This window comes from Idiotropiscis lumnitzeri, chromosome 16 (assembly GCF_059441095.1).
Source record: "Idiotropiscis lumnitzeri isolate Australia: NSW breed Sydney's pygmy pipehorse chromosome 16, RoL_Ilum_1.0, whole genome shotgun sequence".
Taxonomy (NCBI): Eukaryota; Metazoa; Chordata; class Actinopteri; order Syngnathiformes; family Syngnathidae; genus Idiotropiscis; species Idiotropiscis lumnitzeri.
Genome location: NC_142406.1, coordinates 12,106,799 through 12,125,421, shown reverse-complemented (window position 1 = coordinate 12,125,421; position 18,623 = coordinate 12,106,799). Strand labels below are relative to the sequence as shown.

Sequence of the window (18,623 nt, the reverse complement as noted above, 5' to 3'; positions counted from 1 at the left end):
TTTATAGATATGCTTGCCATCTGTTGCACCCTCTCTTCATAAACAAAAAAAAAAAAAAAAAACATTGTGCCGTAGTCGCTGTCTAAGGCGCTGATCAAAGCACTGAGATATTTTTATTTAAGTCCAACAAGGCCAGAAGCGAGAACACAAGCGATGAGGAATGTCCTGTCAGATGGCTGCCCGGGAAGAAGAATGTCGGGCTTTTATACCAAAACGGACGTATTAGTCTAATAGATGTCAAAAGCTCAAACTTCCCCACTGTGACATGTTTGGGATCTTTCCTGACTCACCTGTCTCATCCGCTTTTTTCGTGACGTCACGTGGTCCGCTATCAGATACATTTGTAATTGCACGACTATTGTTGTGTTCTAAGATCTGTTGGTGAAATGGATAACAGCAGCGCCATCTGCTGGTAAGAATGGAGATTTCTTCTTTGTCTACCACACATTCCTCCTTTATTGGAAGTTGTAAACATCTCCCAGTTGTTAATTCCGCATGAAAATGTTCATATGAAGTGAGGCTGATCAGCATCAGCATGTTTAATGACAGCAGAGAAGATGTTGTTACCTTCAAGCTCTGACGCTTCCCTGCAGCTGGAATGACTCCCTACCGGTGACTTGCTTATTAATAACGCACGGCCAAAGTAGCACGGCGGGACTAATGCTTTTCGCTTCTTTACAATAGCGTGAGTGACGCCTCAATCAACGAATGGATTTGATGCCAATTTCTCCCGCTCTGGCAAATGCTGTAAACAAGAACACGGCCCTTATTGGCTTCTTGATGCAAAGTGAAGGTGACCGAGCAATTTCTGCTAACTCGTAGCAAATCAAACGCATTACTCCATGTAAGTGGGTACTCCCTCATCAGTTTTCCCGCAATGGGAGAGGTGTCTTTCTGCTACGGAAAAATGAGCTCTATTGATCTATCTCAGAGAGGAGGGCGGGGGTGGTCGTTGGTAAAGGGACTCCGCGACGTCGCGTTCCAAATGCAGTGATAAATGGATGGTGGGATGAGAACGAACACCCCGTAATCAGATTGGCTATGGATTGTTGTGGGCTGAATGGAGAGCTCTTGGCTTCTCCCCAACCTGGAAGTCATAAATTGGTGCAGTTTGGAACGATACGCCCGCTCTGATTGGTTTACTGCGCGTGTCAACGCTACTCAATACAGATGGGGAGTCATTGTTGTCCCGTAAGAGGGATTCTTAATCGAATGGACGGGAGTGAAAGGAGGTGACAAATCTGCCTAAATGGAAGTAACCGAGTCGTGTACCTGCCAAGAAATGTTGACCCGGTTTTACCAAAACAGTCAAGTGGTCCATGTCCTAAGAAGATAATTTCCATTTTTGGGGCGAGAAAGACAACTCGTCCCTTAGAAACTGCTGACTTTGTAAAGTTTGGCCCCAGATGTGAAACAAGTCGCCAGTGCATCGAAGCAGTCCGTCGAACCGTGGCGGCCATGTTGGGTGAAACAAATGTTCCTCAATAATTTGCCCATTTCTCAACCCATTTTTACGTCAATGTCTAAAATGTGTGCCGTAAATACAAAATTTGGGGGGGAAAAAAGCACTTATAATTTGTTATTCCCAGTTCCCATGACTTATTCTGTTGTTTTGAAATCAAATCACGCAAATGGAACTACTGCTTGAATGAGTAAAGAAAAGGCGAATAACAATTTGATTTTCAATTTATATCTCTAAAACAAAATATAGCACGAGACACAAATGTGAAAAGGGGCTGGTTGTTTAGGATTGCGGGAAATTGTCCTAAACAGCAATTCATTTTCTGACCACAAGATGGCGACAGCGAAGACAATGTTCCTGTTTACATAAAAGCCAGCAATTTGATCATTTTGTTCCTTCACTTTACAAAACGTGAAACCAACTGTGATTTTTAAACACTAAACACGTTGCAAATTGTCATTTCTGGTGTAGCGCTCCACCATTTATAGTAACAACATAAAAGTGAAGCCTGCAAGTGTGGAGAAACGCGCCCTTTGCACGCTCATTTGCATATTAGCTTTTAAATGTACTGTATTCAATTTAGCTTGTTATGACGCTCAAGTCAAGACCCCGAGGGTTTTTTTTTTTCTTCCCTGATCAAGGTTTGTTGTTTTCTTTGAGTGTTTTCCACTAATCACGCTTTTGTCTCCTTGTCGAACAAGTTGTCGAACGAGGCTTCTATTCAAAAGACGGCTAATAACGCTCGTCGCTCTCAGTGATTAAAGCTTGTGGTGGAAATAAAAGCACACAAAGGACATTATGCTAAACAATTTATTTTATGACACTATCGTGTTCCGTAATATTGGCACAGACAAAATCATTTTCTCTGTACTTTACATAGTTTACGCTTCAAAATAACTTCACAGGGTGAAATAAATACAGACTTCTCACAGTGATGATTTTTTTTTTTTTGTTACATTCATTTAAATACATGTGAAGGATTTTCTGATGAACACGGAAAATGTTCCGAAACATTCTCCTCAATTTACACACAAACGAGAGCGGGACTCTCCGTAATGGACGATTATTGATCGATCGGTTTTTGACATCACTTGAATTAAGTTGACCTGTAAAGTTTCACGTTGATCCCAAAATGTCCGTTTGGGAACAATTCTTCTCCTTGAAACGACCCGTTTGATTTCAAGCAGTCACAATGACAACCTTAATCACTGGAACAGGAAAAAAAAAAAAAAAACACCCGACCTTGGTCTACAGGCGGGCGGCGCATGTTTCGAAGCAAAAAGATGCGCGCTTAATGAATTTTCCAAAGCCTGCTTTGAGGTTGACTCAATAAAGTGCACTTGCCGTCAAACCGGTGCAAAGGCTTAACACGCACAAGTTTAGCTTGACTATTAACTCATTTACTACCAGCCAAGTAAGAAAAATGATCTTTGACGTCTTTAGCCGTCAATGGTATTAAATTAGAGTTAATGCCGGAGAAGAGGCAGTGATCCAAACGTGGCATCATGTAAACTTAACATGGAAAAAAAAGGGGACAATGTGGTCAATACATCGACGGACAAATCTATTAGAACACCATGGAAAAATAGAAAATATATTTACAGCTACAAGAGCTTCCACTCTTCCGGGAAGATTATCCACAAGATCTACGAGTTGCGGGGGGGAGGGGGGGTACTCGATTTCTTACCAAATTCATCAAACCATGTTTCTGGATCTTTCGTGCAATTTATTCATTTTTTTTTAATAGTGTCTAATGCATCACAATTGGATTTATACACAATTATACAGTGTATTACCTATAGAAAAATAAAAAAAAACTTTAAGTAGTATTGCGCACACACGGAGTAAGGGCATAAATATACTTGCTAAGCTGTAGCCATTTTTTAAATAACATTTCATGGTTGGGTAGATAATATTTTCATTTAGCAAATTGCCTTATGTACGTTAAATTAAACTTTCTCTCGCATGTCTTGATGACATTTGATCAATAATATAAGATGAAAAATAAGTTGAGGCTTAATTACGAGAATATCGGTGAATTCATAATTTCTTTTGAGGTGTAGTATCTCTCGAAAAATCTCTACGAGAACATTTTTCACTGTCGGAGTAATTACTCTACGAGACGACAATCATATTTTGACGACATATTTTTGATTATCGGGAACAATTATTTATTGAAGTAGGATTTTTTTTAGTCCAGGAAATTTGAAAAAAAAAGACTTAAGTAGGGTCAAAATAAAAAAAATAAATAAATAAAGCAAAATCGGTCATAAACAAAAAAATATTGCGCGACACAATAATAAAATTTGACACTTTGAGAGGTACAATTACCACTGTGAATTGAGAATATAACAAAACACCTTTCAGCGTTATTACCAGATCATGCTTCGGATGACGACCGATGAAGTGGCTACTCGGATGGCGACGATGGTCGGATTTCTCCAAAAGGACGCGACTAGCTTGTGTTAATGTCGTGGCTGACAGCTTCGTGATAAGGCAAGCATCTATGCTGGATAGATGTCACATCTTCATGTTACAATTTGCATGGCTACTAGTCACACTCTGGCTGAGCGCTTCAAACAGTCGCTAACGCGCGTCGCTAACGAGCAAATACTCACCTCCTTCCTGTACATAAGACTATACACCGCATAAAAATAGACAAAAGCACCGTTATTTGAAGTAGTCAAGTCCAGCCACCAAGAAGAATTTCTCGAGGAAAAGTTCAGAGTCCAAGACGGCGATGTGGGCGGCCCGGCCGATTAGCGTGTTGGCCGTGTTGGGCAAAGCGTGGAAAACGTTCTGACGGATCAACCGGCAATCTTTGGCCTCCACGAGAGGCTGCAGAAGGTTGTTGATCATCTCCGTGTAGACGGGGCCTGATGGTGATGAAATGGAGATGATGAAAATGAGAGCCGGACCGATTAATCGGCGGGCAGGTATCGTTTTTTAAAACATTCGCCAATTTCTACCCGTTAGTAAATGTTAATATTTACATTGCGAGTGCAATTCTAAACAGTTAATCGTTATCTCCGGTCATATTTCAACAACCGATGTTTACCCGTGGTTTTGTCTTTGAGAGCCGTTTTGCACATTTCGATTCGAGCAGAGTGGAACGGAACATAACGGTCCTGTGGAGACGCCACCAGCACCACATTCTTGAAGAACTGCAGCCCTGATGGAAATAAAAAAAAAAATTGTTGAAAGAGCAGTGTGTGTGTGTGTGTGAGAGTGCAAAGGAGTCATTTTACTGTAAATGGCAAAACGCAATCCCAAAGTGACAGGCAAACACAATAAAAAAAAAAAGCTTTTTTTTCTTTTTTGGCCTGCTGTCACTGCGTGCTTTTAAAAGCGTGCCCCGGTGCGTTTTCAGTGACGGGGTGTCAGACTTGTGCCACTCTACTGTGCGTCTCTCGTGTGAGGTTGACAAAAAGCACTTCTATGATTACCGACATCCATGCCTGTGCACTCACACATTTGAATATTGCACTTTATTCTTTGTTTTTGTTTTTTTTTTTGCTCAGAATGACATTTTGGCGATTTTCCTACCGGGTTTTTGACTCAGGAGATAGAGGAAGGTTTTCCGCGGATCCATATTGTCTCTGAAGGTGAGCTGCAGCAAGGATCCCGATTTCTTCAGCTTCTGCATTAACCACAGACCTTCATACACAAACACACAATCCTGTGAAACTTTGCCTCACAACCGAGAGGCACAGATATTATTCTTCAAGTAGATAAATGTTGGGGAGCACAAAATGTTCACACACGGGGTACAAGTGGACCATTTGCAGTATTCACAAAGGTTTGGAAAGTCAAGATAATTATCACAAGACACTTTGAATAATTTATTTCTTAGGATCATAATTTGGAATTGTAATTACACACAATTATAGCGCAGGACTTTTCTTATAGTAAGGGAGCCATTTGGAACGCCTACTTAGGTAACCAAATTAGGTTCATTGTTTGATAATAGGCGGCAAGCACTTGGATAGTCCAAGTCCGATCAGGGTTGTGTTTAAAGAGTATTTTATGAAAAATAAATGAAAAGATTTTGGTGAGTACATTTGAGGACTGCAAGTCTCTCTCTTTCAGGTTGAATGTGCTACGTTCCATATTTCTATTTTTCAAATTAACGTACTGTTACCATTTTGAAGCTAAATAAAACTTTGTCAACAGCAAAGAGCGTACAATGTTGCGTAATATTTTCTTGAACTGAAAAACTCAAAATAGTGACTGGGTTCTATGACTATATCATCTTTGTATTTTTCATTGACGCTAATGAGCTGGAAGAACTTGTGGAACATGCATGCTAGCTTATAGCCCCCCCCCCATAAAAAAGTGGCTCACCTGTGCTAACCAGTGCGCTGTTGTTATACAGAGTGCCCAAATGCGGGCCGGACAGCGAAAGGAACGTGTGCAATCTCGGCAGATAGCAGCGGAATCGAGGCCTCGTCAGCACCGAGCGGATGATGACGTTCCCCAGAGAGTGTCCGATGAAGCTGTCGGTGTGAGGAGAAACAAGATCTTATTATAGACTTCTTGCAGTTCTGAAGTATCTAATTAAAGTAACTTCATTAGCTTGTTAAATTCTACGTCCTCAAAGACAATTTAACGACGCTTGCATTGAGGACGCAGTGGAAGAATTAATTGGAGTGGGTGCGACTAAGTCACCTAAGTTTAATGACTCCACCGTTGCCGCAACGGAAGCCCAACTCCCTCATCTCCATGCCGACGTCTCCTCATCTGTCGACAAACTCTGTACGCCAAATGAACTTTTTGCCTTACGTGCACTCGACTCTCCAGAGAGTGCAGCGAGAGCAAAGAACTCTTGCGCTTGGCATTTTGAGGGCAATTAAGCGGGAAGATGAATGGCTTAATTTGATGCGAACTAAGCAACCCGTCGCTGCATTAAGGGTACAGTCAATCAAATATACGCTGGAAACAATTTGGCTATGAATGTAAGAGCTCCAAATCCATTTTGAGTCACTTCAATTTGGAGTTTGTCGGGGTCAGTAAATTACAACGGGGAGGGATTTTTTGCTGGCTCTGCTGCCCTCTATTGACATTAAGGGGAAGTACTGTGTGTGTTAGGAAAGAGAATCATTTAGACATACAGTATTTCTGTTATTCATGATCAGTTTTTAGCTTTCTGTTCAATATCTAAATAGCTGTAGTGCAGATGTGTCCTCTGATGAGGTGAAAACTGACCTGATCCTGCCTATGGTGAGATTGTACAACTGGATGTGTTGAATAATCTCATCCAGCAATCTGTCTGTCATGGTGTCAAAATCAGCAAACGTGTCAGTCTGCAAAGAAAAACCAACCCAAAAAAAATAATGAAATGCTTTTAATGTTTTTCTTTTCAGTACAATAAATGTATATTATTACCTGGTTTCTCTCAGACATGAGGAAGTCCAGCCGGGATCCTGGCAGGCCTAACTCAATGAACGTCTTCACCAGGCGAAGGTCTGCGCTGTTTCCTGGAAGCAAAGATTAAATTAAATCGCACGATGTCTGAATCTGTTATTTTGACAAGCAGACATGAAAGACAAACTCCCTGTATCATCTCATGTTCAGCCTTGGGAATAGAACTCACCATCAAGCCCGTGCACGCACACTACGAGGTGTATGCCGTCGTCAAACTCCTCGTCGTCCTCCTCGGGGGGGAAGTAGGGCAGGTCAGATGCCAGCAGAGGAAGGTCGCTGTAAAGCCCACCCCGGAAGCTCATCCCTTGAAACAGCTCCTCTTTGGCTTTGAAGAAACTGGACGTGTGCATACGGGCAACTCGTAAACTGATTACAAAGAACTTATGAGAGAAAAATAATAATACAGCTCTTGGTGTACCCAAGAGTGAAAGTGGCCAGTGAGTGTTTTAACGCATGGAAAAACAAACCTCAGCATGCGTTCGTTGGCCTCGTGGTCCATGCCAAGATGGTTGACTAACGTTGAGGAGATGATCCCGAACGACCCCAGGGGCTGATTGGTAATGGGTGAGATTGTCTGGCGAGTGGACATTCCACTCATGGACGGAGAGTCTCTTAGAACGGAGGAAAAGGGCAGACAGGTGGGCGCGCAGGACACCGACATGTTCACCACCTCCACCATCTTCTTATTGACGAAGGCCAGGCCCGTGTTGGGCGCCTTCGAATGTTTCGTCTGGTCATCTGCACTCTCGTTCTCACTGGGGGATATCCCGTTGTGTGACGTGATCTCATTGCATGTCGGCCTTGTGAGGTCACAGCCTTGTGAAGATCGCAAAGAATCAAGTTCTACCGGTGTTCTGGACTCCCGGACATGAAATTCCGTCCGGTGGAGACTTTGTGTCTCGTCGACGATGACGCTCAGCCCGTCCGTTGCACTCTGAGCGCTTGGCTCGTGTCCGCTATCGCAGGGAAGTGCTTCCAGAGCTGTAAGATGCACATCCTCCACAGAGACACTAAGCCCGCTGATGTGATGATTTAGATTCTCCCCGTGGCAGTTCGGAACAGGGCTCTCCTTAATGCGAGGACCCTCCGCAGACTTGCAACTGAGAGCCGAGCTGGATTTGTAGGTCTCTAAAAGGTTATGTGGATGATTTGACTTTTCAGAACTGACAGTCCCTTCAGTACTGTTGTTTGTCATTGAACTTGTATCGAAAATCGATGATTCCGACTGCTCCGAGGTCAAAGAAAAACGGGTTTGATCGTAATGTTGGTGTCGGACTAAAGTACTTGAGGCGTGCGCTTCTTGAATCAGAGGCATGTGCTCTTCCTCATTATCGTCCGGGCTACTGATTTGCGGTGCAGACATGGATTTGGTTAGCTTGCCACCATGGCTCTGCTCCCGTTCGTCCTCATAAGGCAGAGAGCTTATCGACGTCAATGAGGCCTGTATACCTGCACTTGGAATGCTACCATTGCTCTCCATCTGCAGGCCCTCCAAAGAGCTGCGAAGGACCGGGTGGCGAAACGCTTTATGCCGCAGAATCTCCCGTTCGCTGGAGAAATCCAAAGGGGGTCTACCCCGCAGAACTGTTTCAACAGGCCACGCCACAGAACTAGGCTCGCTCTCGATACCAGAGTCCGAAATGACCGAGGACGAGCGCTTTATAATCTTAGAGATGACCAGACCTCCTCGATGGGACACATCCTTTCTGAGACCACCGAGGGTACTGAATGGAGCGTCCTCACTTTCGCCCTCCTTGAACTTTGTTAATGACACAGACGTATCAAATTCATTGTCCTCACTCTTTTGGCTAATGTTGTCCCTTGAGGCGTCATCATGGTCGATGTGATTCCCGTTCTTTTGGACTTCTTCTGTTTGACAACAATTGAGATCTGCAGCTTTTCCCAGACCTGAGCTATCACTTTCATCTACTGATGGGTTATCCTTTGATTTCTGCGGATCTGCTACTGGTCGCTCTTTTCTGTCCTCCGTTAGAATAGTGTCCTGAGAATGTCTGCAGTTGCTCTGCTTTCCTATAAGCGACATATAGGTTGTCAAATCCATGCAGTCGTCACTATCCGAAGGATCTTGGGATTCTTCAAAGCATTTGGCTCTCAGACCACTTGGGTGAGTCCTGTTTGCAGCCACAATAGCACCCGAGGCAGTCTGATCGTCAGACGCGGCGAGGACCGACACGTGAGGTTCCCGCTCTGGGTAAACAAAACCATAACTGTTCTAGAGCAAACATACCATATTTTACCGTAGTCTAGTAAATGTTTTACTTACCTTTTTCAGAAAACTCCATAAATCTGTCCTCAAAGATGATGGGAAGGCTGTTCCAGTCGCCATCAATGTCCAGGCACTCGACAGGTAAAGGAGGCATTTTGGCCAAGTAGTCTGAACACCGCACTTCAGCGGCAATCTGCCCTTGTCTGCTGATCCTTGAGCATAAAGATAACCATTTCAACAAGAGGTTCATCCAAACGTGTTTGTCCAGTTCCTATACTTACAGATCCTCTTGAAATATCAGCGATGTCTCTTTGGGGTGCTCCGTGAAGAAGTATGCCTCCGAAAACCTCCTCACCTTTGAGAAACCAAATACAGCATCAGGATCAGACTGTCATTTCCTTTATTTAAATCATCCAATTTAGAAATGGTCCGTAGTCTAAAGTCAGACACTGTGACAACAAATCACCAGCAGGACAGGATTCCTGGTGTATTTTTACCTCTCCCAATAAGTACAGAATATGTGTTAATTGAAATTCCACTGACGTGTGAAGGCTTGCCAGCCTACCGCCACCACGGGGTACTTCAAAACCAAAGCAAACATGTTCATTACTTTCAGACAACTGCAACAATGCACAATCACCCCACGGAGAGAGACACCAAACAAGCTTTGGTTTTCATTTTGAATGGGCCGGTGATTACACAGCAGTTGCCGCAGATGTAACGGTTGTCGACAAAACCAGATTTAAGGTGCGCAAGTCTATTACATGCATGTGTCCGTATTTGTGTTTGCAGTATGATAGAACAATAAAAACAAAAGCATGGCTCTCACCCTAAGCGTGTGATGCTCCTGAGCCAAGTAGGACAGTACATGTGAGTTGAGCACGGCCGCCTGCAGGAAGCGACTCCACAGGGCGGTCAACCGCGTGCAGAGGTGCCCCACGTCCCTGCTGATCTGCTCGGCCACGTTCTCGCGGCCATCCTGCAGCTGGTGAGGACAGCAGGCGGGTTGTCTTAGTCTCATTCAGGTTCATGACGTAACCAGAGTAACTCACATTTCTGTCTTCTATCACTCAGGAAATGATGTCAATGAAATCATGTCATTTTTTTTTTTCTGGTCCCCCGTACGCATTTGTGTTGTGTGTTTTCAACATACCTGTAACTCTATGGCGAGCTGATTTAGCGTCTCTTCAACAGGCAGAAGTTCTGGGATAAAGCAATTAGAGTAGAGAAGTAAAACAAATAAAATAAGAAAATAAAATCCATGTTTTGTGTGTAGGAATGCAGCTATATATGCAATTATATTAAAAATTGAATTATATTCAAATGCAAGAAAATACTTTTTTTTTTTTAATGAGAGAGTTGTAAAATGGAGCAAATTCATAAATTGTGTAAATTAATTATTTAGAAAACATGAAAGGAGATTTTAATGGCCTGTTTGACCTCAAATCGACCTTTTTGACTTTGTTTTGAGCTAGAGCGTGAAACTTAGCTCACCTGCGTCCTCTGACATCTGCTGTAGCTGCGGGACCTCCTTCATCAGCGCAGTGCAGTAGCTGCTGAGACCACCGTGCGCAGACAGCAGGAGGCGACAGAGTCTTCTGTGCCAAGTCTGCGCTCTCTGCAGGCAGTCCTCACTGGGCACATAAAAGCTCCCCTGGGCGAGAGAAAAAGCCAAGCAGGGAAATGTCAGCCGCTATGTAGGTCAGCGGTCGCCTCTCAGAAAAAAAGGCCCAACGTTAATATTCGCCATGAACACATCTGAACTTTATAGCCGCCATTGAAACAGTAGTGATGGCTGCTGGCTGACCTTGTGTTAAAAAAGTGGGCCCTTTTTTTGCGCATTGGCAAAGTCATGGCAATTACATGGAAGATCAAATAAGACGAGAGAAACAAATGGCCCTGAACGCAGCTCACCGGGAGCCATAAAGGCACATCAACATGTACATAGAGAACAGCAGGATGGAACGTGACCTTGTTTATTTTAACTTCACGTCCAAACTAAACCGTCCTTGATTTTCAAAGTGGGGCTTTTCACAAGTAAAGAGAGGCTATAAAGGAGAATTATTATGAATTCCCGAGTGTTTAAATAAGTTGGGCGGAAAAAAAGCTCCAATGAAGAATTATTGAACCCTTTCACCATTGTACTTCCTGCCCCCTCTACTGTGGGGTATGCCAAAATGAGTACCGCTTTGTATAACCGTGACAACAATGTCGCTCATTTATCAAATGCAGGTGCAAACACAAATGTCATTTTCTGACGGATGGCAGCTCTAAAACTAAATTTCTCTGTAATCCTGCTTTTTACGCCGACATTTTCTATGGTGACAATGTTTTTGACCTCCCAACTAAAAAAAAAATAATAATAATAATAGTAATGGCTCATGCCTGAAGTATCTGCGGACATACTATAATTTACCCCAGGCAAGTTCAGTCTCTGGCCCTATCATCATACCTGTTTGCGCTCTGTAATCGCAGCAGTGCAGTATAAGAAAACCAGGAAGGAACAGCTGTAGGTTTACTTTCATAATTCTCTTTACCTTTAAGCAGCCTGCGAGGCCGTAGATTGACAGGTGAAAAAAATAGCTGTATGTTTTTGTTTGAACGAGTCATGATACGAAAAACTGTTTTTTCTCTGTACTGAAAAAATCTGGCTTCGTGCCATTGGTTTTTCATTTTTATTTTCACGTCTTTTAGAGAAGTCCAAATGTGCAGTAATGTCCTATATATATATATATATAAAATAATTTCACACAATCTAACAACAGCAGGTTAAAAAAAATCTCTCTAAAGAGAGTTGAGCGAGTGGGACGCTTTTCACCTGCAGCTACGTGGCGCTTGTGAGCAGAACTCATTACTGGGATCAAACGAAGACATCTCACCACCACCCCTCCCACCTCCTGGTCTCTAGCCAGAGCTTATTAAAGTGGCCAGCCAGGGGTGGGAATAAAAGCAGGAGGCAGCAAATGGGGCGCTCATTAAGATTTACAATGGAGACGGTGAGGTCTAAAGCAACCTGAGATGAAAGTTACAAAACTGTGAAACCGTAGAGATTCACAGAGTGGTCAGTTTTTTTATATTAGCTGACCACATTTTGGCAGAGGTTACACCTATTTGTGGGTTGGACCTGTATTCAAAAAAAAAAAAACAATCCCAAGGGTGACACACATCCAAGATCTGTATTTCCAATTTGGCTGAGCCTGATTGCATCATTACGGCGACCCATCCAAATCCACCAAGCCAGCAGTTTGGAAACGTATCACGCCGTCATCACCGGATGGTATCGGCGAGCCGGAAAGTCTACATCGCCGCGAAAAACACTGGCTCGTACTGGACTTCCTGCGTCATACCTCGGAGATGATGGGTTTGCAGTACCCTGCTCCGAACACGAGGTTTTCCACAGAGATGGCAGCTGGGTCACTGGTGCTCTCCGGTGAACCTTTTCCCAGCCAGGAACCCTTTCCTGTGCGAGCAAAGCTGTACACAGAGAGGTCACATGCTCAAATGCAGAATGCGTGAATAGCAAACTCTCCTCTCAATAATAATCAGTTGTCCCCAACATCAGAAGAACCGCCGCGCTTTGTGCCGTTTTAAAGCCATGCAAATGCGGAACGGTGGTTTTTACTCTACCTGACCAGCGGCTGATGTAAGGCAACCAGTGAGGCGTGGATGGACACGGAAATGACGGACAGGTGGAAGTAGTCGAACATGACAGGAACATGATGATGCAAGCCTCTCTGCGGGTGGAAGTGGAGGTTGAGCGTGCGGCTGCTGATCAACGGGACGGAGACTATGTCGGCCAACCTGGGGAAGTAGGAAGTTAATAAACGTGAGTCATTTGTTTTCCGTCGCCTCAAAACGGGCCTGACGACACCTACTGTTGCTCGTTGTCCGTGAAGTGAAGATCCAGCTTCAATTGGAAGTCCACCTCGCCGAGGGCTTCCTCCAGCTGCAAAGACAAGAACACCCAGCGAGAGTCAAGTCAACTACCCCGTAGGACATGGTTACTTTCTAAAGAAGGCGACACACTTTCAATCCTAATTTGCAATTCCAATGTAACCTGATCTGATGAGATTTGAGTCCTAAATGTCTTTGAGTATTCACTGGAAATATTTGGTTCCTTTTTGTCTGAAAAAGGCATCGGGCTACTTCCTGTTTGGCAACTTAGCAACCAGTGCCAAATCCTTGCACCCTACTTCCACAGAATTTTTTGACCTCAATTGTTTGGTGAAGCTCGTGTTCAACACAAACATGGTGAATCAGCATTTTACTGCTACGCTGCATGCAAATAAATCCAGGGGTAAATCTATGCCCTTGTCTTGTCTACGTGACGTCCGACACGTATTCTAATCCGATGCCAAGAATCAAAGGTGCCCAACATGGCCCAAAAAACAAAACAGCATGAAAGAGAAGCCGGCAAGCTAATGGAGTCTTTTGAAGGTTGAAAGTAAAGCAGCCATGTTAATAGATTCACACGGCGGCGAAGATAAGAGCGCATCCTCGCCGCCTCCCACACAACAGTAAACACAGCCATCTTTGCTCGCCGGTATCGACGGCGCCATCGATCAGGCATGGATCGCGCATATGGGGGCGCGGGGAAACGAGAGGCTATTTTTGTCTGCGCTATCTCCGGATATGAGCAACAGATAACCTCCGGAAGGTTAATGAGCCAGGAGCCTTTGGGAGAACTCGCAGCTGACACCAGACATGTCTTAACGCTCCTCAGTCTTGCATGCAAAGTAGACTTTTATGCAGATTTACATTCTGCACATTGCACCATTTGCTACCATGCTCATTGGACAACAAATTACTCGTTACGATGTGCATCAGGATGACGAAGAATGCTCAATGATGCTTGTCAGGAAATGACGCACAAAGAGTTGAAAATGTGGCTCTGCAACAACACGAATCACGGGCGAGTCGACGTCCCTTCCAGTAACGACCCTGGCTAAACTCAGCTCGTGAACAGCTCAAGTCAAGAACGATAACTATATCTGGTTCCTTTTCGATAGCTCAACACCCCCAAAATCAGCGATGGAATGACCCCAGATGGAGACAAATCTGCATTTGTGGCCGTGGGGGCACAAAATGGCGCACATATCACTCACCCGCTCTCCATCCAGCAGCAGATGCACTTTGAAGAGCATGCTGTCGTTGACGGTGATATCCTCGTTCCTGTAAAGGATCTGGAATATCCGGCTGAATGCGGTGCCATCGTACACCCCCGGGGAGCTGAAGCTGCATTCGCCTGCTGTGTGACAACATGGCATACATTACAAGCGGCGGCGGCGAAACTCGTTCACTGAAGATGACAAGGTTTAGCGGCAGATATGCAAATGGGGTCCCGTTTCGTGCGAAACGTTGATTTGAATTTGTAAATTCATCGGACTGTGCATTTGAAAAGCGGCTTTCGATTTGGATACCTTGTGGCTGGTGTGAATTTGAACGCAACGTTTGCTAGCTGCACATTTGAAACACGATTGAACAAAGTGTGATCTTAACATTTAAGATTTTGTTACGGTTAAAGGTAAATTAACAAATCTAAATAAAAATTGTAATTAAATAATAAAATTAGAGTTGTTTGTTGGACTGGTTAACTTCTGTTAATGCTACACTTATTGAATAGTCTGGAAAATATATAAAAAACTCTGTAGTTTTGAATTTAATTGATTTGTTGAATCGTTTTGCAAATTAAACATTTTCACTTTTTTTTTTTTTTTTTTTTTGCAACACAGGCAAGACAAAAATGACATTAAAAATAATATTAAATTCTTCAATAAATTACTCTTTGTACCATTAATGTGACCTATGACTTTTTCAGCAGTCGGTGTTATTCTGAAATGAGTTGTACAAGTTACGGGTCACATAATAAATCTCAGTAAAAATTGTGAAATTATTTTTCATTGTAAAGCTGCAGATCAAAATACATTTTACAAAAAATAAATAAATAAATAAAATAATAATAATTAAAAAAAAAAAAAGTCCTGTGACATGCTATATAAAAGATGGTTGTGTAGCTGGTGTTATTTTCACACAAGCTTCTCCGCCGTCCAGCTGCGAGCCCTGATAGGCTTTTGACACCGTGCTTGTTTCGCTCTTAATAGTCTGCCCCTCTCCACGCGGTCTCCCTCCTGATAATGCTGCCGCTCCCTGCAGCATCAAACAGCCCCCCCGCCCAACCCTGACGGCTGCGAGTGTGGGAGCAAGCGTGACTCTTGTCAAAAGACTTGTCGCTTGCGTGAAGGAGACTGCAGGGTCAGCGTGCTGCCGTTGCGAATGATGCAATGGATTCGAGCTCAAATGTGAACGAATGTTTTCGAGATTTAAGTTTCAAAAAAATGGGGGGAAGGTTTTGAGTCATGCATCTATTTTGGAGATTCAAATAACTGAAAAGGTCAGCAGATCCTTCATAAATATTTCTAAAAGCAGGCTTTAATAATCCGTAAAGATTGCTACTGTCGTACTATTTACTGATTTTTTTTTTTAATTTTCAGATCAGACATCACAAAAGACCCCAAATTGATTATGAATGAGTATTTTATTTTTTTTTTTTTTTTACTTTTTGGAGCATTTTTCCCTTATACTTCAAAAATGTGTGATTTGGCGGACCTAATCATTTTTTTTTTTTTTTGTGAAATGTTTTTGTGCCTAATCCAATCAGAGCAACTCAAAATGATTTTCAGGTGAAACGTCACAAATTTCCTCGTTCAAGTCATTCAAACCAGGCCGTGAACACTCTCCGTGTTTTACCCAGTTTTTAAACACATGTTAAAAGCAATCGAGCCAATCAGTCAAAATTCCACATTATGACAACCTCTACATTTTGTCGCGTACTATTTTATTTTGGCGAGACTCCGCATGGAAGTAACATGTGCAGCGGTCACACATCAAACGCGTATTGCATAATGAGACGCTTCCGTCTGTACACGTTTTGGGGCGTTATCACATCCTGCCCTTTAAAACTTGCTGAACTGCCCCTAAGCTTTATTCACAGTCATTCTGTGCCAGAAATAATCTGCTCATAGCCTCCGGTATGCTACATCTGTTGTGTATTATAGTGTGTGTGTGCGTGCGTGGGTGTGTGTGTGTGTGTGTGTGTGCAGTCGAGCCTCCCTTCCCTATCAATAAAACCCACAAAACTCTCTGCATACAACCGCTCGTCATGATCCTATGACATTCCGCCTTGAAAATCATTATGTTATTGCGAGTGAATGGCCATCATTAAATGCTTCAGTTGAGTGTTTGGCGCAATCCGTCATAGGCACGATGAGCTTGTCTAGGGCCGAATAACTGAAATGTCAAGCATGCACTTTGAGGGGGGAGATCACAGTAAGGGATTATTTGTCGTTGCGGCGTATGCTCCACACACACACACGCGGGGTATCCTCCACACACACACACACACACACACACACACACAACACACACATCACCCACTGTTATCGCTCGGCAATCAGCCTGCGAGGTGCACGGGCTTAATTCCTAACCTTGCGAACGGAGCCGCAGCTCAAGGAGAGGGTGCGAGCGGCAGACTTATGATCGCAATATGGATATGAATACTGTACGTCAAGCGGTTTTCACGCTGACGCTCAATCAAAGTGGATGAATGCATTATTTGCTTGCATGAAATGACAAATCAAATTTAGATCTTAATTTGATGTGTCGTTTTAAAGTGCCATCCTTTTCATCTTCATTTTGTCTTTCTGTTCAAAGCCTTATTAGATCTTGTAAATTGGAAATATCATAGAATTGTAGTGTATCGTAAGAAATTAATTTGAGTTAAAACGGCTTTTTATATAAATCGTTTGGTTATCCAGAAGGCCTGAGCTTACACGAATAAGTAAATCTTAGTTCCTAGGGTATTTGTGTTTGCAGATGCATGCACCACATAGCCAGATCTCCAAACTAATTACCTCATTTTTGTAGCCATACACGCAACGCAAAAATGGTACATCATTTTCTTTCTAGGGCAAATATAGTTTACAATTGTATGTTTCTTTTAATAGATAAATGTACTCAACAAGTAGTCACACCTGAGCTCAGCTCCTAGTCGTCATGGCAACATGTTGGCAGTGTCTCATTTCCATGAGACAGGACGAGCTCAAAACAGGTTAATTTAGCAAGGTTGGTTTTGTTGAAAGTATGTCACAGACACATGAGAAACTGACGAAAGAAATGCATATTTCTCTTTTAATTAATGTTGAAGACAAGTACTACTTATATCCTATTTAAAACTCCGCTCAAGCCACAAACTAACGAGGTAAGAAAATTCCCTCACTATTGGTATTTGTGTCACCCTTTTCCTGTCATCACGCCAGGATTGATATGAATCAACATCATAACCACACACGCACGCACACAAAATTCTATATCTATCAATATCCCCAAAATGGCTCGCAATAAAAATTGTCCTGTAAAGAACAAAGCCTTTTTTTAGGAACTAGGTCCCCGCAAACCACTAAAAACATGCACGTGCACTTACACTCGTGCACACACACACACACACACGCAGAAACACAGACACGACTCGCCAGTCTGGAGAAGCTAAAAATAACAGTTATTACTGTGAATCATTATTGCCAGTGAATTGGCTTCCTGGATTGCTGGAGAAGCAGATTGTAAGACTCGGGACATTTCGGCAAGAACAGAAAGCAAGATGTCAAGAATGAAAATTGAGCGCACATGATTGTATTTCAGATTTGCAAACTGTGGATCGTGCAGAGGACGAAGTCATCATGTGGCTTCACTTGAATGAAAATTGATTGCGGCAGAAATATTCAAACCTCTACGTGGTTATGATGAGCGAGAACCAATATAGCAGGTTATGAATCTGAATATTCCTCATGGCGTCTAAAGTGATAAATCATTGGTCCTCACCTGCATTATTATCTTGCGTTGTCACTATTAATCTGTGGAGCAGCCGAGGAGAGACCTTCAATCCAGTTCGGACCTGGTAGAACCTGGAGTGGAATATTCGTATGGAACAAAAAAATCATGGATTAATTCAATGGTGGGTGTGCACGTTCTACCCTTCAAGCTAGGACCACCACTGCTGATATCCATCCAACATTCAAAGTCATTTTAAAACCAAACATGTTGATGTAAATTCCAAGGGGAGGGGGGTGGGATATTTACAATGCACCCCAGATGATGGGACTCAACAACAGCAGCAGCACGAGCAGATTAAATCGATGCTGCATTACGCTCAAGGAAAGGCTCATGTCTCCGGGGACGTATTGGACAATTAAGGAGAGCAAATTGTGGCAGTAAAGATAATTGTCACATCAGTGCTTTCGTGACTACATTTCTAAAGATGGAAAAAAAAATGCTTTGGACAGTCAATAGATACGACATATTGACACGGGTCAACACGAGTTAATGATGTGACACCGAGATACTAGCTCAAGAAATACATCTAGCCTGCTTGCATGTATATATTCAAATGCAATCACTTATGTAATTCAGAAATAGCTTCGCTGCAAAGGACATGTTCATCACAAAGTGCGTCAGTTA

General features: G+C 43.0%; 1 protein-coding gene across 2 annotated transcripts in view; it reads right to left on the bottom strand.

The window, feature by feature from the left end:
* Positions 1–2,258: 2,258 nt before the first annotated feature.
* The window catches only part of fam135b (family with sequence similarity 135 member B), a 20,076-nt gene continuing 3,711 nt past the window's right edge, over positions 2,259–18,623 (bottom strand). The window contains exons 3-20 of one of the 2 annotated variants that reach the window (XM_088319045.1): positions 17,988–18,070; positions 14,219–14,361; positions 12,989–13,059; positions 12,741–12,914; positions 12,461–12,587; positions 10,608–10,767; positions 10,267–10,316; positions 9,943–10,098; positions 9,395–9,468; positions 9,171–9,325; positions 7,354–9,094; positions 7,056–7,222; positions 6,848–6,939; positions 6,668–6,765; positions 5,807–5,958; positions 5,009–5,119; positions 4,521–4,634; positions 2,259–4,338 (exon numbers count right to left, since the gene is read on the bottom strand). In XM_088319045.1, the coding sequence (XP_088175171.1) occupies positions 4,133–4,338; positions 4,521–4,634; positions 5,009–5,119; positions 5,807–5,958; positions 6,668–6,765; positions 6,848–6,939; positions 7,056–7,222; positions 7,354–9,094; positions 9,171–9,325; positions 9,395–9,468; positions 9,943–10,098; positions 10,267–10,316; positions 10,608–10,767; positions 12,461–12,587; positions 12,741–12,914; positions 12,989–13,059; positions 14,219–14,361; positions 17,988–18,070 (3,874 nt within the window). In that variant the 3' untranslated portion in view covers positions 2,259–4,132. The remainder of the gene's footprint in view (positions 4,339–4,520; positions 4,635–5,008; positions 5,120–5,806; positions 5,959–6,667; positions 6,766–6,847; positions 6,940–7,055; positions 7,223–7,353; positions 9,095–9,170; positions 9,326–9,394; positions 9,469–9,942; positions 10,099–10,266; positions 10,317–10,607; positions 10,768–12,460; positions 12,588–12,740; positions 12,915–12,988; positions 13,060–14,218; positions 14,362–17,987; positions 18,071–18,623) is intronic. The other variant, XM_088319046.1, reaches the window with a different exon arrangement.